At 38.2% G+C, this 23,665-nt stretch overlaps 2 protein-coding genes and 1 long non-coding RNA gene across 4 annotated transcripts in view; 1 reads left to right on the forward strand and 2 right to left on the reverse strand.

Moving 5' to 3' along the window:
• The window catches only part of LOC132118285 (zinc finger protein 385A-like), a 79,271-nt gene extending 65,290 nt beyond the window's left edge, over window positions 1-13,981 (reverse strand). Inside the window, exon 1 of one of the 2 annotated variants that reach the window (XM_059528011.1) lies at window positions 13,676-13,981. In XM_059528011.1, the coding sequence (XP_059383994.1) occupies window positions 13,676-13,802 (127 nt within the window). In that variant the 5' untranslated portion in view covers window positions 13,803-13,981. Of the gene's footprint in view, window positions 1-4,592; window positions 5,064-13,675 lie in introns of those variants that run through there. The other variant, XM_059528012.1, reaches the window with a different exon arrangement.
• Window positions 13,982-14,908: 927 nt separating this feature from the next.
• Window positions 14,909-15,725, reverse strand: LOC132117733 (uncharacterized). The gene is made up of 2 exons (XR_009425833.1): window positions 15,435-15,725; window positions 14,909-15,255 (listed from the first exon to the last, which is right to left on the reverse strand). It is a non-coding gene; the product is annotated as an uncharacterized LOC132117733 (long non-coding RNA).
• Window positions 15,726-16,612: 887 nt separating this feature from the next.
• On the forward strand, window positions 16,613-17,795 carry birc5b (baculoviral IAP repeat containing 5b). Its single transcript, XM_059527047.1, has 4 exons — window positions 16,613-16,928; window positions 17,097-17,206; window positions 17,355-17,472; window positions 17,636-17,795. The coding sequence occupies exons 1-4, from the start codon at window positions 16,803-16,805 to the stop codon at window positions 17,714-17,716; spliced, it is 435 nt and encodes a 144-aa protein (XP_059383030.1). The 5' UTR covers window positions 16,613-16,802; the 3' UTR covers window positions 17,717-17,795.
• The last annotated feature ends 5,870 nt before the right edge of the window (window positions 17,796-23,665 follow it).

Here is a 23,665-nt window from a genome sequence, read left to right on the forward strand (position 1 = left end):
AGGATGTATGACAGATAACCAGGTAGACAGGAGGCGTGAGAGAATGCTGTATCATAAAGACAGATATGCTTGCAATGAACATGAAGTCAGAGATGCAGACATACAGAGAGACAAGGCAACACATCAGATGACCCTGGGCACTGTGCATAAATGTCACAGAACATAACGGAAACTAATAAGGGATGGCATGTGTAAATACAGAGAAATATTCTCAGTCCTTCCTTCTGCAATGACTATTAAGCTCAAACACTGCTGTTAAAGGGATAGTACCCCCCCAAAATGTAAATGAATTCATTAACTCACACTCAAGTCATTTTGTTTCACATTTCTGCTCTTTGTTTATTTTGAGAAAAATTATGGAAATGAATGCTTGTTGACAAACTCCAAAAATTACAAAATGTACTATGAAAGTATTACATATGTGCAATCTTCCAAGTCTACATCATAAGCCATACAATACCTTTTGTGAGAAACTCACCAAAATCTCGAATTACTTAGAAATCAGTCTTTCCCTTTATCTCAAGTCATTCACTTTTGCATATATTCATACACAATGCATGATGCATGATTGCACGTCATGCCAGGTTTAATAGTAGAACCTGTCTCCATCTATATCTATATCTATATATATATATACATATATATATATATATATATATATATATATATATATATATATATATATATATATATATATATATATATATATATATATATATATAAGAAGATTTTCGGTAAATAATAGGTTAAATTTCTGTCTTTTCCTCACATAAAGGTGCACTGCTGAAGCTCAAACAATGCAGCAAGTTGCTATCAACCCCAAGGTCATAAGTTCATTTCCAGGAAATGTGACATCTGAAAATGCATACCTTCAATCCTTCAATCTGCCAAATGCCTAAATGTAAATGAAGCTACTGTACAGCTTCATATAAATATAGAGCAGAAGTGACATGAAAACACTCATGAAATACATAAGCGTGAGTAAATAATGACCAAACTTTCATTTTTGGACACTGTTCCTTTAAACGAATTGGCTCTGAGAGCTTTACTTATCTGTGTGTGAGCTCAGACAGGTGTGCAGGTGTGCATGGAGGAAAGGGGGGGACGTTCTGACTGATTGGCCACAATAGAAACTCCACACTGGGCAGACGGCAGTGAATGCACATCGGGGTGCTGCTGCTTGGGTTACTCACCTCTCCTTCAGCAGCCAACCCCACTCTTTGTCTCAGTCCTGCCGATGAAAACACTGGGGACCAGGCGCAGTGCCACAGCTCAGGAGAGTCGATGTGTGTCTGTGCATTTATAGCAGTGTATGGTCTGTCTTGTGGGGCTTAGTGGATCTCTGCTGTATACACTGCAGGACTTTTATGTCCTATTACCAGAGTAAACTGTGTCTTCACACCACAGGGAACAAATTTCACAACCTGCTCACCTTTCACACAAAAAGATCTAAAAGAACTGAGAAGTTCAAACTCATTTACAATAAAAACTGACAGCCAATCAGAATCCATCCGACTGTAAAGAACTTGAGAATTTAAAGTGGCAGATGACATAACTGCAGTGATCTCTTATAATAAACAGAACGTTAACATGCATCGGTGTGGATGCTAATCCAGTTATCTTTTGATGTGAAAAGGGGTAAAAGCAGATTAAAAAGAGGAAGGGGATCTGGTCAAAGTCATTCAGAGTATATTTAGATAAGGCTGTAAATGAGTCATCACACACACACTGCTCGAAAAGGAAGTTCATAAAAGGATTGTTTTGCATCACTCTACAGCTCTTGTAATGTAGAGTGTTGTCCGTGGAAGTGTGTGACATTGTTTTTGTTTTACTGGAGTGTAAAATAGTGCAGAGATGTGGAGCCCTGAGTACATCTGCATTCTAAAGGTCACCACAATGACAAAAGACTTTGTTCAAAATACCAACGACCTACATTAAAACAACAACAAATAAATGAGTAAAGAATTAAGATACAAGTCTGCATTATAGTGGAATGTATGATTTATCTTTAAATGTGGCAATGCAATTTCTACATCATATGTAGTTGTGTCCTTAAACATGAGGTCATAGCAGCACCAAGCACACCTATGCACAAACAAAAAATCAAGTATTCATTTATTATTAGTCTGATTCTTATTTTTAAAAAAGGCATATAAAATGGAAATGTGGTAATGAACACACAGATGCCGGTGGAGTGCTTTAAAACATTTCTCTGTCAGATGAAGTAGCGTACTTGAAAACATTCGTTGTCAGACGTGACTGATTGGATTGGATAGGCGCAGCTGTAATCAGATGGGTTAATGAAGCCATTAGCCCATCTCTCCAGTCACAAACATCATTCCTGCCTCTTTTGATGGGAACGGAGCAGCACGTCTGTGCATGTCTGTTTGTTCATTCGAGACCAAATTCAAGCACACAAAATAAGTAAAATATATATTTTTAAGACGAAGAACACGCAACTAAAGGGGTTTAAAATTAAAATGTAAAGTTTATTATTCAATTTGTTAATTAAAATAGAATAAAATGATTTGATGAAATGATACAACTTATTAATTAAAATTAAATAAATATAAATTATTTGTTTACCCATGTCATTCCAAGCATGACTTGACCAAATTGACTTTCTTGTTTACGTGCAAGACAAAAAAAGTAGTTTAGCAGAATGTCCAAGCTGCCCGTTTCCCCACGATGAAAGTAAATGGTAACCATATGACTGTTCCTGGCCTCCAATCCATTATGCGAAATTTCTCAATTTGCATTGAACAACATGAAGATGAGTAAGTGATGACAATATTTTCATTTTAGGTGAATTATCCTTAAAATCATGAAGAAAAAACGATATAAAAAAGAGTCTATAAGAGGCGGGAATAATACACACTTTTTTGGTAAATTATCTTGTTTAATTTTAACAGAACATATAGGACATATATAAAGCCTTTAATTCTGAGGATATTTCACAAGTCTGCCCATTCTGCATGCTAGATAAAGACTGCAAATGGAAGGCTGATTGTGGTGCATAATCATACACTGCAACTATAAATCCTTTCTGTCTGTATTAATAATGGCATATAAACACACACACACACATATAGAGCAGACAGATCACACATTACAAGCCCTATAATCATTATGCTTGGCTCCCTGGAAAACATGCCCTGAGGAAAATGCCGGCGAGAAGTGTAGCAGCCCGGCTGTTAAATTAGCCCAGGCATGCGTTAAACAATGTGGCCTAAACTGGTGTTCCCTCACAGAGAATTACACAAACAAACACACACAGCAACACTTTTATACCACAGCATCACACAGGTATGTTACAGATACACTAAAAGAGACCCATTATCGTGATCTAAAATACCTAGAGCTAAGCCACACAACGACAACTGTCCGACACAATTGTGTTGTTGCAATAGAGTACAGAGGCTATATTCACACAACCCCTGCAGGAATATGAGCTGGCTCAGATGCTGCAGCCTCTAGTCACCATGCACACACACACACATCTACAGCCTAGAGCAATGAAGGAACTCTCCAGAAGCACCCAAAAGACTGTAAAGAAAATTAATGCTCAACATTAATAAACTGCCAAGGTTGTTTATAGCTTTAATTTCAGAACTGAGCTCATGATATAGGCCTAGACAATTATAAATAAATAATAAAAAGAAGGTTTAAGGCTTGCAAATAGATAAATGCAGAAGATATCAGTATCAAATCAGTTTTCTGCCAATATTACAGATTATTTTTATTCTCTGATTTTGGATATTTAATTATGCAAGCTCATTTTCTCTTTACATTTATATTACTTTTGCAATCATCTAACAAACATTTAATGTTAACCTTTAAAAACAACAATAAACAACAATTTTATGTATTTTAAGTTTCAGTAAATTTACAAAAAAAAATTAATAATAAGTTCATTGGCAGTAAATTAACTTGTAATTTTTCTTTTCTTTTCTTTTCTTTTTTTTAATATTATTTAATCAAATATAAAAATGTAAAAAATTTATTTTAAAAAATTCAGTTACTGATTGTTATAGGCCATAATATTAAAATAATGATCAACATATCGTTATTGGCCAGAATTGTATTGCAGTGCATCCTAATTGCAATCATAATTATGTTAATAATAAGCAACGATTTGCACAAAGAATGCAATGGTAAGCCAACAAAAAAAAAAAACAAGAAAAAAAAACAAACAAGAAAAAACAAAATACTCCTGGTCGTATCCATTCATAACCTGCCATAAAGTATACCTAAGGAAGTTCATTTTATGAAGTGGTTTGTTTTGTTCCTTTAGATCTTAAACCTTTCTGTTTGCATATTTGAGTGTCAAAATCCCTCTGAGAATGGTCAGCGGGAGTCTGACCAAGGGTGAAACAGCTTGTACCACTGAACACCCGCTGCTACAACTGTGACCTTCAGCGTCAGCCAAGATTCTTGATTCAATACTTGCACATCAGGTCTACACAAGTTGAAAAGAATGGCATTAAGGAAGTTGAGAACTCAATCAAAGAGCTGATGTTTTCCAAATCACATTTTGATGGTGCCGCAGCACTTAACACAAAGCTTTGGAGAAAAACCGGAGTAGAACTCACCCAAGATCATCCTAAAAGCCTCGCTCCTTCGATCAGGACCAGCTCTCCTTGAATTCTAATCCAGGGGAGCACAAGTTCTTCTCAACGCTCCTCTCTGCGCTTCTCTTCTGAACCAGAAATGAGTCAAGCAGCCAGCACAGCGTGAGAGAGAGAATAGCTGTTGTCCATCCTGTATCTGGAATGTCCTCTCTCTCCAGGTGAATAAGCAGTGTTCTGAGGGGAGGGATCTGCAGGTCTTCTGCCTTCTTCTCTCAGGTGAGTCAGAGGGCAACGTGGGGGAGGGTCCCGAGACAGGGGTTGGGGGGTCAGAAATGCCAGAGCTCTGGTCAGTGAATGAGCCGAAATCCCTGTAGGTGCACTGGGACACACCGTGCTTCTCTACAGCAGACAGAAGATGAACAGTTTCCCTTCAACAGGAACATTTCTCAGATATCATGAAGAAATGCCTCAGTAGCACAGTCAAGCCGGTGTCTGCGCTACGCTCTCTCTCTCTTTCTTTTCTCTCTCTCTTGCTTTTCTCTCTCTTTCTCTCTCTCTCTCTCTATCTCTCTCTCTCTGTCTCTCTCCCCGCTTCTTGTTTTTGGGGTTGGGTATAACCTAAAGGCACCTTCCCTGTCTGTGCTCTGATTGGTGGCAGTCCCAACCAATTGGAGAGGCAGCAGCCGCTTGTCATCCTGCAGAGTGGAAAGCATGGAAGCATTGCCACACACTCTCTCTCAATTTTTCCCTCCATCTCTTTCACTCTCATAATCGGTGATGGTGGTGGTCACTTCTCCATCTCTCACTCCTCTTCTTGTCCCCTTTGCAACCCTGTGATGTTCAACTTGTAAGGGGATTAACGTCCTCTCCTCACTCCCTGAAGCTATCCTTTAGACTCTCTGTTGCAGGAAATATTCGTTACTGAAAGCTTTTCTCAATAGTTTGGGGAGATATGAGAAAAGAGAAGGAGCATTCAGAAGAGATGAAACAGAGAGCGACAGAGCGAAGGAATCAGGAGGAGGAGGGGGAGATTAAACTAAATTCAAACTGACAGAGGGATGAGGAGACTTGGAGTGACAGAGAAAAGACTGGAAGGAAGAATAAGAGCGACGAAGAAACTAACAAATACAGAGAGAGACCAACACAAGATGGGGTCTTAATAAACAAAACTGGGCCAATTTCAAAACTTTTCATTTTCGGGTTGGAATGCACCTCATAAAGAATTCAAATTTTAACATCTTCGGGATGTAAGTGATTCGACTCGCTATACAGACAACAGCAGAGCTTATGGCAGCCTTTCCGAAGGAGGAAAGCCATGCTGCAGGGGTGAATTGAGCATTTAAAAAATGCTAGAAAAGAAAGGAGGCGTCAACAATGAATTATCTAAAGCCATATACTAACACACACATAATGCACGCTTGAGCCAGGGGCTAGAAAAATTGCAGTCTTTTATTTTGTCATCCTGTTTGTTCCTTTTCCCTCTCTCTCTCTCTCTCTCTCTCTCCTCTGTTGTCTCTGGCTTGTGCAGTAAGTCAGCGAGTGGAGATCTGAATACTAAGGAGGCTGGCTGACACTCTTGGAAAATAAAGGAGAGTGGGGGAAATTGGATGTATAAGCTCCATTATTATAAAACTACATGTACATTACACGCACATTCACACACACGTCCTGTGTGCCCTGATACACAAATGAGTAAATACACTGATACAAGTGAGATATTTATACTGATCTTTACTGATTAACTGCTCATTATTGGAGCTTTGCTTAATCATTTGCTTTGTAAAGGTCAAGAGGAAGGTCGTGAATCTCAGTTTGTCAACTGTGGATGCAAATGGTGACAAAACTAACGCAAACCACCTTCCTGTTGAGGACATGATGGGCTTATGATGCTGGTATCCCTATTAGGGCTAGGCCTTGCCTTGCCTTGCCTATTAGGGTTAGGCAAATTTAGAATTTAAGAATCGGCAACATTTTTAATTATGAATGTGAATTTGGATTGAGTTGGCAACACCCAACAAGAAGTTGAATTAACTTTAAATCAGGATGACAGGATTTGGAATTTATTTTCTGGAAAGGCATTCCAGGAAATGAAGTGTTTTTATAAGACCTATAAACTTTTTTTAAGCTTTCAAACAAGATTATCATGCCAACAGTCAACATTTGTTCTGACAAACTTTCCTTTTCCAAAGAAAAACTGTATTAATTGGGATTATACTCATTTCTTTGAATTACAATTTATTTTAATTCTACCTTAAATTAAAATTCAAACTGCAATGGAATTAAACTGAATTCTGAACCAGGCTTCTTAACTATTGTAGCTTAATCAGCAAGCCTTTGTCGGTCAACCAACTTTTTTGCTAGTGAACAACATAAAGATGGCACCAAAAACAACAAGAACCAGCATAAACAAACTTTTTTAGGGTTGGCCGATATGACAAGCCAATAATAATCATGTCATGGCTGATAACTGGCACTATGGCATATATTAAAATCACACACTTAAAACTAAATGCTGAATTTAGGCATCATAGCATTAAAATGTACATTACAAAAAGTGTACTGTAAAGCACATGTACAGTGAATATGATTTGCTCAGAATTACATTTAACAGTGTTATTAATTTTCAATATTATTTTAAATTATTAGGGGTTAAGTGAGCATTACATGATGCCAAAGGTAAATAAATCATGCAGACCATGCAGAATCAGATGTGGACTGGTCAATAAGCCAGTTTGGATGATCATAAAAATTCACACTCATCTAACAGGCTGCGTTTCCCAAAAGCATTGTGAGTCAAGTTGATCGTGGAGACCATTAGTGGCAATGGGTTCTACGATCCACATATGCTTATGATTCTTTTGGGAAACACAGCCCAGGTCTTTTCACTGAGGCCATCTGAGCCTGTGAAGGTCAAAGCACTGATAAACAGGTTAATTAAATGGGCTAGCCCACTCCTGGCACAACGACTGATGGCTGGGTGGACAGTGTGCCGGTGTGGACGGCAATGCAGAGCTCAAACAGTAGTGTGACCATGTGTGTGTGTCTCATCAAAAGAGGGTATATGGTTTCCTCATTAGTTGTGTTGGGATCAATAATTCAGAGCAGGGCCTTGTTGAGCTCAATGGTCCAAGCGCTAATGTGCTGTCTACCCGTTAGGGACTGGGACCCAGCAGGACTTTAATGGATGTCATGATGAGAGGGTGAAATCCAAGCATGGGTATCCTTTTGCACCCCCTGACTCCGTGTGTGTGTGTGTGTGTGTGTGTGTGTGTGTGTAGTCTAGGATGGGTATAGTCACAGCATGAAGAGAATGGCTATCAAAGAACAGGTGTGAAGAGATGGATGGATAGATGAGAACATCAAGAAAAAGACCTGAAGATGACAAGCAACCCTACAGTAACTTCAGCATCTCAAAATTGTTACTTAATTAACTTATTAGCTCTTTCTCTGCTTGACAGCTCTGACACAACAGAATCACATCACGACTACCTAGGAGTCATTAATGAAACTAAGACATACAGGTGCATCTCAATAAATTAGAATGTTGTGGAAAAGTTCATTTATTTCAGTAATTCAACTCAAATTGTGAAACTTGTGTATTGAATTCAATGCGCACGGACTGAAGTACAGTAGTTTAAGTCTTTGGTTCTTTTAATTGTGATGATTTTGTCTCACATTTAACAAAAACCCACCAATTCACTATCTCAACAAATTAGAATATGGTGACATGCCAATCAGCTGATCAACTCAAAACACCTGCAAAGATTTCCTGAGCCTTCAAAATGGTCTCTCGGTTTGGTTCACTAGGCTACACAATCATGGGGAAGACTACTGATCTGACAGTTGTCATTGACACCCTTCACAAGGAGGGTAAGCAAAAACATTAATTGCCAAAGAAGCTGGCTGTTCACAGAGTGCTGTATCCAAGCATGTTAACAGAAAGTTGAGTGGAAGGAAAAAGTTTGGAAGAAAAAGATGCACAACCAACCGAGAGAACCGCAGCCTTATGAGGATTGTCAAGCAAAATCAATTCAAGAATTTGAGTGAACTTCACAAGGAATGGACTGAAGCTGGTTCATCCTAAGGTCATGCTAGGCTAAGGGTCAGAATGTAAGTCAAGTACAGCTGTGTGAACCCTATAATCTGTTCATATCCCTGAAACCATATGGAGAACACACAGAAAAAAAGTGTGTGTGAGAGAGGCTGGAACATCTCCCCTTGCCACCAGTCAACCATAAAAGCCCACTGCCAGAATAAACCTGCACTGCGACACACTCAGCCTCAAAGGACACGGCCTTGACTCCTGCTTTACAGTCCATTTCATTGTTATAAAGCTCCTCACTGTGTAACCCCTACAGCAGAGGCAAAAGCGCTTTGAGTCCCTCTGCAGGTTGAAAACTACTATTACACACAGGAATCACCCATAAACACAAAATAAACCAGCATAACAATGACTGATTTACATATTAATCATTTAAATAATATGTCTTCCATCACTTTATTCTGAATGAAAATATGGTTGATGTAGGCTACCCTCAGTCCATCATATATTTTCATTATATATATGATGCTTATGTAACTCTGACATTTGAATATACAGTAAAGGATGCCTGCTATGTCATATTTCATCCTCCCTCTTAAAAGTTATGATTTATGTTTCATTTAGAGAGCTATTTTTATATAGAGCCTTGGGGAGTCACATCACCAAACACACTTCTGTAACGCAGCAGCCTGGACTGCCTTCAGACTGTAAACCAAGCCTTGCAAGCTAAGCTTCTCACGCAAGCACCAAGCCAGCTCCTGCAGGGCAAAGCGGGGACATAAACCTGGGACACAAACAAACCTGGAACTAACATGCAATATTAAACACTGTACTCAGGGCAAGATCAAAGATGCAGAGACATCAAGAGCCAGAGAGAGAAATAGAGCTTTCCGTGTTGAGATTACTGCTCAGCTTCAGGGAAAAGCTCCATGTGGTAGGGGGACCGGGCCAAAAACATTTTAGGGACTCTATGAAGGCTTCCCTGTTTGGCTGGAGGCCCATGGATATATTGGAATATTGAGGTTCTATTTTTAATGTGTTTAATGAGAGACCAGAGCACAAGAAATTAAATCTGGACTCTGAGTTGGCTAGTTCAGCAGAAATAGATATAGTATATCTAGGGATAGAGTGAAGCCCAGTTGTAAAAATCTGTGTACTAACAGATCTTTCATCATAATCAGTTCTTAACATGGTGCTAATAACAGACCAAACAGACATTCTAGAGGGGAAAGGGACATATATAAAAAGAGCTGGGTAGTAACTGATTACATGTTATCTGGATTACCTAATCAGATTCCAAAAATTAAGTACTTGTAATAAGATTAAATTACATTTCAAAATATTCTTAATCAGACTATAGTTCTATTATTTTTATTGATTACAAATTATTCGTGTAATAGCAATAAATTCCTCTTTAAGTTCAACTTTTAAATGTTCGTTTCTAAAATAGCTTACCACTTATATAAGTCTTCCAGTTTTGTGGACATATATACGCAGTTTTAAAATACATAAATGCACATTATTTCTTATTCCCAAACTTTTTTGTCATCTGAACATCTTTTGCCTAATATGTTTACTTCAAGTAGCCTGCGATTTTAAAATAAATATTTTATTAATTCAGTATCACATTTGCATGTTCATGGTTGGTTAATGGTCACATGACATGCAGGTAAACACATTAAATATTCTATTTTTGTAGTGTTTTATTTTGATTGATGTTATTCTAAAATGACGCCCATGCAGTTAATTTACAAACTTCAGTTAGGGAAACCTTGATGTAACATATGTTTAATGCACTTCATGTTATTAATTACAACGAATGAAATGTATTTTCTTATTCTTTGTATTTTTGAAAGTGACGTGACATTCAGCCAAGTATGGTGACCCATACTCAGAATTTGTGCTCTGCATTTAACCCATCCGAAATGCACACACACAGAGCAGTGAACACACACACACACACACACACACTGTGAGCACACACCCGGAGCAGTGGGCAGCCATTTATGCTGCAGCGCCCAGGGAGCAGTTGGGGGTTCGATGCCTTGCTCAAGGGCACCTAAGTCGTGGTATTGAAGGTGGAGAGAGAACTGTACATGCACTCCCCCCACCCACAATTCCTGCCGGCCCGGGACTCGAACTCACAACCTTTCGATTGGGAGTCCGACTCTCTAACCATTAGGCCACGACTTCCCCTAATATTAATATTTTTATATTAATATGGTATGAGATAATTAAATCAATGTGGTAAACAACTTTAAAAAGTAATCTAAAAGTTATGCAAAAGTAGTCTGACTACCTAAGAATGTGTGATGTAATGGATTTAATGGATTTAGGAGCTAATGCCATAACCTTTTTTGTCTAAATGGTTCAACCTTTAACATCTGAAGAACCTTTCTGTTTTACGAACAAAGAACAAAGGTTCCTCAGATTATAAAAAGGTAGGAAAGAGATGTTTTTTTTCTTTTTTTAAAAAAAAAAAGAACCTATGACTCAATGGTTCTTTGTGTAGCCAAACATGGTTCTTCTATGGCATTGCTGTGACCTTTATTTTTAAGAGTGTAGCTACAAGTTTTATCATGTAATTTGGAATCAGTAACGGACTACAATTTTTAAGTAATCTACCCAGCTCTGTATATACATATATATATAGTCCAAAAGTTAGGGTATAATTCATCAGGATAATTATCTCAATGATATTAATTTTTATCAGCAAAAAAAAATGAAATGAAATGAAATGATCATTTTAAAAAGTAGCTAGAAGTCATGGGAAAAGACAAAGTTGCTTTGATTTATGACATTGAATTCATGTTTAACCATTCTTGCAATACCATTTAGTGCCAGTAGAAGCAATATTACCTTTCAATATCATAACATGCAGTAAAACAAGCTGATTTTCTTGGCTGCAAAAACCCAATATAATAAGACACTGTTTCCTGATTGTATATATTCTCTTATAAAGATAAGGAGACAAATTTTGTATTCTTTAAATCAGTTTTCTAAAGTATTAAATGACTCAAATCTGCACCAACCTGTACAATAGTCATCATTCTGTCTCACCGTGTCGCTCATGCAGACTTCATACAGGCCACGTCTGGGATGGCTGGATGGGGAATGTATTTCACAGCCTTTCTCTAAGATTTTCCTTCCTCTCTTTTCTTCCGGTCAAAATGATCATGACTTTTATGTATTGAAGGAGCTGCAGTGTATGTGCCATGTGCTCTGAGAACACACTGTATATATCAACAGCAGTGTGTGTTGGCGGATGGGTGGTGAATTTAGAGACTGCGCTGAAAGGTCAAAGGAACGTCCAGGGTCCAGCCCACTATATAAAAAATAACCTAGACTTAAAGTGCAAAAGGGAAAAACATCAGCTATATGGGTAGGAAATAACAAGTAGGCTGTATTAATAAAAGTGCTGATCTGACATCTATTGTTTGTCACATGTGTCGATTCGTTCATGTAACCTTTTTCGATGTTGTCAGCATTGTCTCCTACATATATTAAATCTAATGTGGTTTGAAACATGGAAAAATAATGCATGCCTAGCAAGGTTAAAGGGATTTATTTTGATATTCATTAAATATGCGTAAGACCTTCACAGTTCCGCTTTAGTGCCCTTGAAAAGCACAGAGCCAGCAGCCGGCATATGAGTATCCTTTTGCATGACAGTGGATGATCACACTAAAATTAGACTATATTGATCAAGAGTGGATCCATATCAGTTAGGTTCCTGTGCAACAAGAAGGAAATATTTCTAGAAATACGTTGGAGCGATGAGAAATTTCCAACTGGATAGCCTGTGTGCTTTCTCCAGCTCTGTGTATGAGGGGAATGTTGAAGTTGACTGTCACTCTCTCTCACACAGAGATGCTAATTTCACACCTTTGGCAGAAGAAGGAGAGCCTGCTAATTCCATGTCTACACCCGTCTATCTCAGCAAATATCCAGACTTGTACATATAGATGCTTATACGCATACACATTTATATATGCACACATTCATCTCAAGAGATTCACACTAATCTGATTTATGACAAAGCTGTGTCAAATACGTTGACTTGAAGATTGTTTGATGATCATACATGAAATTTGAGTGACAAATTTTTTCATGTCAGTCTAACAACTTGAAACATATGTCAAATAATAATACATAACGCTGTAAATAAGCATTAGTACTAATATATATACATTGTAGGTTTTAAATTAGTTTAATACCTTTCCTGCAAAGTTAAAATCAACAAAGAAAGGATATTGCCTTAGTCCTAAAGTGATTGGCTGAGCTTCAAAGCTCCAGTTTATTTTACATCCAAATACAGATATTAAATGTATGTCCTTTCTATGTCCTTCACATCGGTAAAAAGTAAAATCAAATAGCAAAGGTATATTTCAAAGGTCATTCCAGGCATATTTTTGACAGCATATACAGTAGTTCATTAATGGCTTTGGGTAATATTTCTTCTGAAATTGCTAGCACACTCAAACACACACACACATTAACACAAAGCCTACAGGCATGTGCACTCACACAAACACACAATACATCGATTGCTTGGCTTTTTTAGTGACTTATAAATCTTAAATCAAACTCATTTTAGCTTTATTGATGAGAATAATAAACGCTGTAACAAAACTGTTGAAGGATGGCTTTTATTGCCGATAATGAATAAAGAGGAAGCATATATCTACAGTGAATGCCAGTTCAAATGTCCAGGAGAAGTGCGCACTTCTTCATGAAATGCAATCTTTTTAATGACAACTCTGACATGACTAAATTAGGAAGACTATATGCTGAACAATCCATGAGACGTATCACATCTCCTAAACTATTAATCTATGTCTTGCATGCTATGTATATCAGAAATGCCATAGTACATGAATAATTTTAACCCTGAAAATATAAATAAGCTTCAGTGTTCTTAGTGTGTTATAAACATATGAGTACACACGAATGCTATACATTTCTGCCCATGTAGCAAAAAGGATCTCCAGGGAAAAAGTTTGTGTTTGGATGTGTTCACTTGAGACTGCAAACAGAAATAGATATTAGTGGATGTTCTTACCTGTACCCCACATGAAACCCTCTTCCTCTGACTGTTTCTCGTCCTCTCGTCTCCTCTTTCTGCCTCCGAGGGTCTTTCCACTAGCACCCTGACACCACAAACTCCCTGTAGAAACCTTTGCTGGCATGAACAACGGATCGTCCGGACCCAGTTTTTTTGAAGCTCCAGGAATATTTGGAGCCAAAATAGTCCTGATGAATTTACGGGAGTGTCTTCTGCACAAAGTATCACACAGTCACATAGAGACACGCATTTCCTTCTTTTAGCCCATCCCACTCTCAATCTCCCCACACTGAGAATACAGGACAAGTGCATGAGATTCCAGCAGATAATCACACCAGGACCTTAATAAGTAAGGACAACCGTGTGAGGAAGGGGAGAGGAGGAGAACGAAGAGGAGAAGGAGGGAGTGGGTTAGAGAGAGTGAGAGAGTGAAGAGTCAAGTGTCAATGAAGCATTGATTGGGATGAAGAGGGAGAGAAGTAAAGGCTGGGCAATGTGAGACACATACCTGATAGCTGGCAAGATGTAACCGGCTTTAATCCTTCCCAGGAATGGTGTGATGAAATCCAACTGGAACATCCAGGTCTTATTTTATAATATAGATAACTTTGTCATTGCATAACAAATGATTTACATTAGAGCTCAAAGTGAAAAAATGCAGCCACTATGTTTTGCTTTCTATGTAAATGGTGCCACTCAAGTTTGGGAATGTTGCAACTGGAGAAGGATATAAGGAAAATTCAGCAGTAAAAGAAAAAGCCAGTGAATAATATCAATATTCCAGTCATACAAATTATTTCCAATTAATTCCATACATTCCAGGTTGTAAATATGAACTTTTAAATATGCACACATCTCAAGAGCTTCACAATAATTCAATTGTGACAACATTTTGCCAAATCTATCTCTTGGGAGAAGATGGTATAAAAGCATTTAATTTTGTCATGCCAATAATTGAGTTAAAAAACTAATAAGTAATAATAATAATAACGATTGCTATCATTGTTGTAAATATAGCTTGCTATTTAATTAATATTTGTTTATTTATCTTTCAGTAAAAACAACAAAACAACAACAGTCATTGTTTTTTACTAATGATATTGTGAATAAAAAAGTATTATAATTACTTTTAAATATGATTGATTTATTATTTATTTATTTATCTTTCAATAAAACAACAACAATAATTACAATACCAATAAATATAATAATTATTCGAATTCTCATTATCAAATGTTGTTTAAGTGATTTTTATTTATTTATCTTCCAATACACAAACAAACAAACACAATCTTGTCTTGGAATTGGAGAAGTATATCAAGAAAATTCCTGTCATGTTGAAGCTGTGGCAACAAACCCATTTAATAAAATAAACATTATAGCCATGCAAAGCAATTCCAGTCAGTTCCATCTAGAGTGTGGCTTGGGTGAAGTATTTACTTTGTGGTTTTGGCCGAGCCACACACAAGATGGAGGCCATACAACAGCTGATGGTGATGTATTCACACTTAACTTCTGCGATGAGTCCTGAGCAGCCGACTGCAAATGGGTGGCAGCTACAGTGTGAGGTCTCTCGTCTGAAACGAATACGGCAAATGTCATGTCTGCCATGAAACTCTAGCCTGAATATTAAGTGACAAACTATCACAGCAAAAGAGAGAACAAGCAGCCACAAATCTTCTCAGAATCTTACAAATCATTTCACAGAAAAACCTCCTTTAGACTTAATATGGCCATCCCAGTTGAGTGATCTCACATTCGCTTTTCAAACAGATTCACATATTAACAGCAGAATTTGTTTGTGAAGCACAAACCAAAAGTCACAGGGAAGTTCCTATCAGATGAAGGGCAGAGAGGGGTGGAGGGGCCAGTTTTTCGAAGCAGTAAGCACATTTCAGCAGCCTGGCGAAGTAAGATACAGTTACAGAAAATGGTGACAGCAACAGGGCCTCTCCCTATGCCCAACAGTCATAAACAGCTTCCAAACACTCACATTGCAAACCATTAATGTTGTCTGCAACTCACTATGATCTCACTTTATGGTGTATGTATTGGCTTACAGTAATTGGTCGGGTCCAAGTAACAAGGGAAACAACTTGCTGAGACCTCTAGACTAAAGTTTGTGTCTAGTAAACAGCTGATGATGTACAGCCTGTGGAAATTTACTATTTGTAATGCAGAACTAGTGTGCCGTCTTCAGTGGTTAACTACATAACACAGGAATCTTTACAAGTCTTGTTAAGGATTATGCTTGACATGAGGTCTCCATTCCAATGCATTTACTCTGTGGTTTTATAGCATATTATAAAAGTCAGTGTTATGGAACTCACAAAAGAATTTATCCAAAATGACTTAAAACGTAACCTTTTTTTTTTTTCGTTTTTTTTCTTAGAAATAGCGCCATATAAGAAAAATAAATAAATAAAATATATTAATAAATGAACAAATATTTTAATAATGAATACACGCATTCATTAGGCATACTTAATAATTCTGTTATTATTATTTGTGTGTGTGTGTGTGTGTGTGTGTGTGTGTGTGTGTGTGTGTGTGTGTGTGTGTGTGCGTGCGCGCGCGCGCGCGTGGTCCTGGTTTTCCATATGTTTTAGGGACCAAATGTCTCCACAAAGATAATAAAGTAATAGGCTATCAGTAAATTTTAACCTTGCGGGGAATTATTATTATTTATTTTTTTTTCACACCAGGAAGCAAGCCTATAAAACATACAGAAATATATTTTTGAAAATGTTATATAGCAGAAAGTTAAACGAAAACTTCGAAAACGAAACCTTTTCAGTCAGTCAATTTCAATTTGTGCGTGTTTACGTTCATCCAGCAGAGGGAGACATCACACTATTTATTCAAACGTGTGACATAAACTTTACTAGTTTCAGTCAACATAATTTGTCAGTTTAAATAATACAATGCAATACACGTCCATACGTCTACAAGAGTAACATCACAAATTTTAATATCTCATTTTACAGCGATGTTTTTCTTTTTCGTTTATCCTCTGATCAGCTGTCAGCGATTCATCAATCAATAAGCTCCCAACCAATTTAACATCCACTTTCAGCCAGGATTATTGTGTGGAGTTGAGTTGCAGTTTGGTGGTGCTTCAGAAATGTCTAACGCAGAAGTCATTGCTTCCCGACTTTTGACGTTTAATCAGATGTATAGTTATGAAAAGCGACTACAGACTTTTTCCGAGTGGCCTTTTCGAGAAGATTGCCAGTGCACACCAGAGTTGGTGAGTGTGTCGAGGAAAAAAAAGCTTGAGAAAGAGCGAGTGAAACTGACTAGCCTCATAATAAATAGAAGTCAAATTGACAGCACTGTTTTGAGTATAGGCACTTTCACAACCCACTGCTGCTTTAATTAAAAGATGTAATGAAGATCCTCTGAATCCTTTCTTCAGATGGCCAAGGCAGGTTTTGTGCACTGCCCTAGTGAGAATGAGCCAGACGTAGCCTGCTGTTTCTACTGTCTCAGAGAGCTGGAGGGCTGGGAGCCGGAAGACAACCCCTGGTGAGCTGCAGCAGCACACTTTTATAATCTATGGGCATTGTTTTTCTGAGCACATTGTTTATTTCTTTGTGCTGATGTAAACCTGAGATTGTAACAACTGACTTTGAAAAAAGGGGAAAAGTTTTTATAGACTGTCCTTAACATTAAGGTCTGAGCATGCCAAGCGCTCCCCCAACTGTGCCTTTCTTCATATGAAAAAGACATTTGATAAGCTCACAGCCATTGAGTACTTTCAGCTGGAACAGGAGCGGCTTCGCATCTACATTGTAAGTGTGAATGCTTTCGTGGTGTACGACTTTTCTTTTCTTTTTTTCTTGTGTGTGTGTGTGTGTGTGTGTGTGTGTGCGCGCGCGTGTGTATAATAACTTTTGGTACTATTGATAAAATGTAGGCCTATGTATTAATCTGTTTAACTGATTTCCTCCTTAGAAGAAGATGGGTCACAGGAAGATAGCCTTCTTTCGTGATGAGGTGGAGACCACTAGTAAAAACCTGAGAGCTCTTATTTGATATCTAGTGAGGCTAAATTATTTTAATTGTATACGGTTTGTGAACTTGCACCAATAAATTGTTTTTATGTTCCATCAATGGGTTAATTTTTTTTTTTTTTTTTTTTTTTTTTTTTTATGCCTGCTGCTTTGGAAGCTGGTTGTTCAGACCATGTAGGGGCAATGTGTGAATTGGGAAGAATGTACCTTCTTTTGCTCCACCTACAGTATTTGTAAATGATGACCTTTTAGTGCTTTAACAGAACATCAATAAGTATTCAACACTATTCTAGTTATGTAGCTCAACTTGCCACTTTTTCTCTTTTGTGAGTCCTTCTGCCATCCAAACTTGACCCTGGGCAGATGGCCCTAAGCCCCTCCCTCTCAATACCAACTGTTGCCCCATGACATCTGTCACTGTATATATGGTAGTGGAGGTGGGGAAAAACCAAGTCTACCACTGGAGGGCTCTGTGGGCTCTGGTACTGCGGATTGCCAGTTATTTTGAGGTGCAGAGAGGAAATAAACAATGTCCATTACGAAATTTCGTCTTGGTGGTGTTCTTGGATGAATGCTATGCCATACTTTGAAATCAAATGTGAGGCATTCTTTAGTGATAACTGTATAAACCGCTTTAGTTTGTGTGTTTGGGATGGGGCAGGCAAGGGATTAGAGATGCTATCCCATCTCCCCCTTCCGATGCCCTGGATTACTGTCTAATGCAACACTCTGGACACTGAGCCCTGATCAACTGCTTAATTCTCCTTTATCCGCTCGCAACCAAGCAAATAGGAAAATAAGACCTTTTCTACACAAAAAAAAATGATGTAACACTCATCTAGAGGAGGAGGTCAGAACAGACCCCTATAAATTCTGAAAATAACGATGGTCTGAAATCACAGTTTTGATTTTGCGTAGTTGCATCATTATGTGGAAGTTTCTTTTTCACAACTTCACTAAATGTTGCATTGTCCAGCAGCTCCCTGGTTCTGGCTATATGCATGCAGTCGAGGGCGCTACAGGCATTTTGGATATGTTAAGTCTGTTAATAATTCAGTTAGCATTAACAATTAGTTTTCTGCCTTTTATTTGTAGTAGTTTTTATCCCTACATCCCATGATGCAGCATACAAATGTGAACAACTGGTGCACAGATCATCACTTCCTGTCTGATCACAGGAAATGACTGGTGTCCACACTCCACACTGACTGGGGCTTCTCTCAAAATGTGGCATATGGACAAACTGACAGATGTTCCCAACAGAAAGTTTACAACCTGAGAGTGCCATTGGGGCCCATCTGTTGCTGTGTGTGAGTCCTCCCCCTCGGCTCTCCTCATCTTACACCAGAAGAGGCTCTGCCACACACCCCTGCCTCACCTCTGCTCAGCATCCCCTCCTTTCACACATAATTCAACTCCCACCCCATTCAGTCTTTATGACACACTGAGCCAAATTAATGCTGAGGGACTCACCTGGAAGAGCGTAGATTAGCTCATGCAGGGGCCAAACAAAGACCTATGTTTGGAACAGACAGACGGTTTAACTTTTTTATTATACTTTTTTCATTAATTAAAATGGTTTATTAGTCTGGGTGGACATGGACTTTTTGGAATTTGACAATGTTTATGTTAGTATGATAATATATAAGTAACATCACTTGATACTAATGTCATGTGCATCCAAAGTCTGTTATCATATTCAGAATACGAATTCATGTGATGGTAATTCAATTTTGGAATTATTCATTAAAACTAATAAATTACTACAATACATTAATACAATACATTAATTATACAATTTAGAAACTAATTATATTACATATTATGTAATATTAACTTAATATCATTTTGTATTGAAGTGATAGTTCACCCAAAAGTGAAAATTGTCATCAAAAATTACTCCTCCTCAAGTTGTTCCAAATTTGTAGTATTTTCTTTCTTCTACTGAACATAAAGAACATTTTACGAGGATTATGTGTTACCCACATACCTATATATATATTCGATTTTCACACATATATTTATCACACATTTTCTGTAATTTCTATAATCTTTTCAGTAATTTGAAAAAGAAATTCAACATTGTTTATCAGTAAACATTTCATTTATGCCGACAGGTTTTTGTTGAACAGTTTCTCAACACAAATATTATTTTTTATTGCAGTACAATATTTGTTTACTTAAGTGTATTGTCAACTTAGTAAAGTCATAAAGTGGACATACAGCACTTTAAGATTTTTTCATAAATGATCCTGTCTGAAACCTCCATCATCCTCTGAGTTTTCCCCACTTTAGACTTATGAAGGGCACCAGGACAGGCTTATACTGTATAGATTATATATATATATATATATAAATATATATATATATATATATATATAAATAGACGATTGCAAATCTCAAATCTCTTTGTGACCTTTCCCCTCCTCTTTTCCATCTCTTTCTTACTTTTCCCATCCGTTTCTCTTTTAATCTCCATTAGTTTGCATGGCAATCAGTGTGAGCTAACTGCAGGCTCTCTCTCACACAGTCGGGCCCTCCTACCTTGCTTTCTTTTTGTGCCTCCTTCCATAGGGACCCCCATCTGTCCCTCCTCTCCAGCTATTGTGGGGGCTCAAAGCTGGGCTACCTCCACAATGCAGTGGGCGTGTAGGGGGGGGGGGGGGGGGGTGGCAGGGTAAACATGACAGCATCCCCATCCTATTAGAAGCTCTTTAACTTTGACAACCCAGCACTCTCACAAAGCTGTGAGGAGACGAGTCTCGCCTCACAATGTCACTTTAATGGCTTGTTCCACCCTTCTGTGAACTCTAACCTCTCTTTACCTTTCCTCTGCTGTGGATCATCTTTGAATTTGGCTCTTGCTGTCATTCTTTAGTCTGATCTGATCTCACAGGGCAGGTGCACCGCCGTCTGCTGTGCTGGAAACCTATCCGGAAGAGCACAATGTGAATTTTTTTCTGTCTGTTTGTCCGTCATACATCCAACCGTCAGTATAAATCATTTCTATCTATCTATCTGTCTATTGGCTCATCTATCCATCATAAATCCATCCATCAGAATAAATAATTTCTATCTGTCTGTCTGCTCATCTATTCATCATACATCCGTCTGTCTGTATAAATCATATCTATCTATCTATCTATCTATCTATCTATCTGTCTGTCTATCTGTCTTTCTGCTCGTCTGTCCATCATCCATCCATCTGTCCATATCTTTCTATTTGCCTGTCTGTCTATCTGCTCGTCTGTCCTCCATCCATCCATGTCTCTATCTATCTATCTATCTATCTATCTATCTATCTATCTATCTATCTATCTATCTATCTATCTATCTATCTATCTATCTATCTATCTTTCTGTCTGTCTGTCTGTCTGTCTGTCTGTCTGCTTGTCTGTCCATCATCCATCCATCTGTCCATATCTTTCTATCTGTCTGTCTGACTGTCTGTGTGTCTGTCTGTCTGTCTTGCCACTTCAGCATTTTTTGTTTCCGTCTTTCTGCAAACCTCATCCACCTCCTCGCAGTTTCCTCGACCAGCTGCTTTTTAGCATACACCACCTATCAGTTTCATTGTACTCCAGCTCTGTACCTTGACCTCCTTGTTCTCCAGCCTATCCAGTGTGTTTGTGCGAGTGTGTGTGATGTGACTCATGAGGAGGAGGATCACAGCGTTAGCTGAAGCTTAAAGGCAGGGGATTACGGTAGCACAGACACTGATTAAAGCCTTCCAGCCTCCTATGGCCCCATTAATACAATCTTAATCACAATGCTTTATCCCCATCTCCCCCCTATGGATCAGGACCTTTCATTTAGTGGGAGACTGAGTTGTTTGGTCAATGGATTAGTGCCAGAGAGACAAAAAAACTGGGGAGGAGTAAAGACTGCACTTTAATGTCCCATCATCCACTCCTCCTATCTAACTTGCAATGAAAAATCCCAACTCCAAACAAGATATATAATTACCTCATGTAGAAAAGGAAGATGTGCTACTGCCCCCAAAAAGTATTTGAACACTGTATAGCCACACTTTAAGAAATATCAGATTAAATGACCTGCAGACAATGTGAATGCCTTCAAGCCTGAAATGACGTGTAACCATCTGGTGTCAAGGTAATATTCAGTGGGTGTAAGAAGTCAGTTCCCCTCAAGTTTGCACAGGTTTTCTAGCAGAGTAATCACTGGTGTTAAAATAATCCTGACCATCATAAAGTCTACATATCTCTGTGTTAAATTTTACATACAAATATACAGTATATTTTGAATTGCCATTTTATAAATTAAAACAAACATTTTGTGGATTGATTTAATTTAAAGATGTTTTATTTATATAAATGCCATTTGTTTTTAAATTGTATCCATTAATGCAATTAATCACTTAAAATGGCTCAAATATCTTAAGTACTATGGACCGCTGTATCAGACTGTCATCTGCCTTATCCACCTGATGTGGAGACGGGCAGAATAAATCCTTTTGAGCTATGGCTGTATTAGAATAAGATTTAAAATTAATTTAGGGTCTTTTAGGGTCTTAAAATTATCACTAAGATTGTCGTAGTATCATTTTTTTTATCATAAACTTTGTATGGGTGTTTGCTGTGGTACAGAGGTCACAGCAATGACCATCTGCCCTATGGGAAAGTTCAACCATCTTCACATGCCTTTTCATTCTTTCTAGCACATTTCTTCTCTGTGCCTTCTCATCTGTTTTCAAAAGATATGTCGACAGCAGCTGACAACTCTGAAATCGTTCCCTTATTTCAGCCCTGCTGAGTTCTGCACAGACGGCTGCTGTATTGGCAATGAACAATGCCAAAGACTCTAAAACATCTTGTATACTTTGTATAACTTCTGTGGGTGGTACACTACACAGTTTATTTGAGTAACTTGCTGAGATTGCAGTGGCATCAAATGTTTTTAAAGCAAATATTTTCTCCAAACAAAGTCTGATAGGTTTAAAATAAAATATATGAATAAGTTGTTGAGGACATTGAAAACATTCTAATCTAAATCTAATATGGTGAACTCAACACTAAAATGAGCTACATGTTAAGAGTCACATTTAATTTTATTTCTAATAATTTGTTCTCAACTAAAGTGCCTCTTGAAGGCACAGCTTGAAAACCTTCTATGCACTTGTTTCCCTCTATTCTGTCCTTTCCTCATCTTCAGCTGCTCTCACCATCTCAACGTGTGGAACTATGTGTCATTCCGATGCCCAGCAAGGACCCACAAGAGAACAGGGAAAGGGGTCACTCAAGAATAAGGCCTTGTTCACCTCCTCTGTTTTGTTTTACTCCCTCTCCCACTTTCTTTTTCCCCTTGCTCTCTCTCTCTCTCTCTCTCTCTCTCTCACTAGTTTGGCCCCAGCTGTCCATCAGCCCCCCGCAGTTCTCCCAGCTGTCTCGGCTCTCCGAACGAACAGCCTCACAACAATACAGGTCAGAGGTTGAGAGAAAGAACACACTGCACTTACAATAGACCAGTGGCGCCCACTAAAACAATCGCTCCTTTTTCTCCTTCACTTCTCTCGCCTTGCCAGGGCTGGAAAAGACAAACCTTTGGAGCGGCAGACGAGGCGGGGTCCACTTCAGACAAAACACCCTCTGAGGCAACCATTCTCATCTTAGTGCTGCTTTCAACAATAAACACACGTTCACACACTGGATCTCCGGCTTGTCATCCCATCATCCCTCTGTTTGTCCATTTGGAGAGGCATCACATTGTCCGTTATGAGCACAGAGCTAAAGTCAACGATCGCCCTGTACTCTAGTGATTTAAAGGTTAGTGGAGATACGCTTTCAGTACAGCTATGCGAAATGCTACTTGAACTATTAAAAATACATTTTTCACTCTTTTTTTTTACTCCCACATCATTAACCCCCTTTTTGTGTGCTTGTTTTGTTTTGTTGATTTCCCCAACCATTTTGGCACTGAAAAGGCTGGGAAAACGCAAGTGAGACTGAAAGGG

Source organism: Carassius carassius, chromosome 37 (genome assembly GCF_963082965.1).
Source record: "Carassius carassius chromosome 37, fCarCar2.1, whole genome shotgun sequence".
Classification (NCBI taxonomy): domain Eukaryota; kingdom Metazoa; phylum Chordata; class Actinopteri; order Cypriniformes; family Cyprinidae; genus Carassius; species Carassius carassius.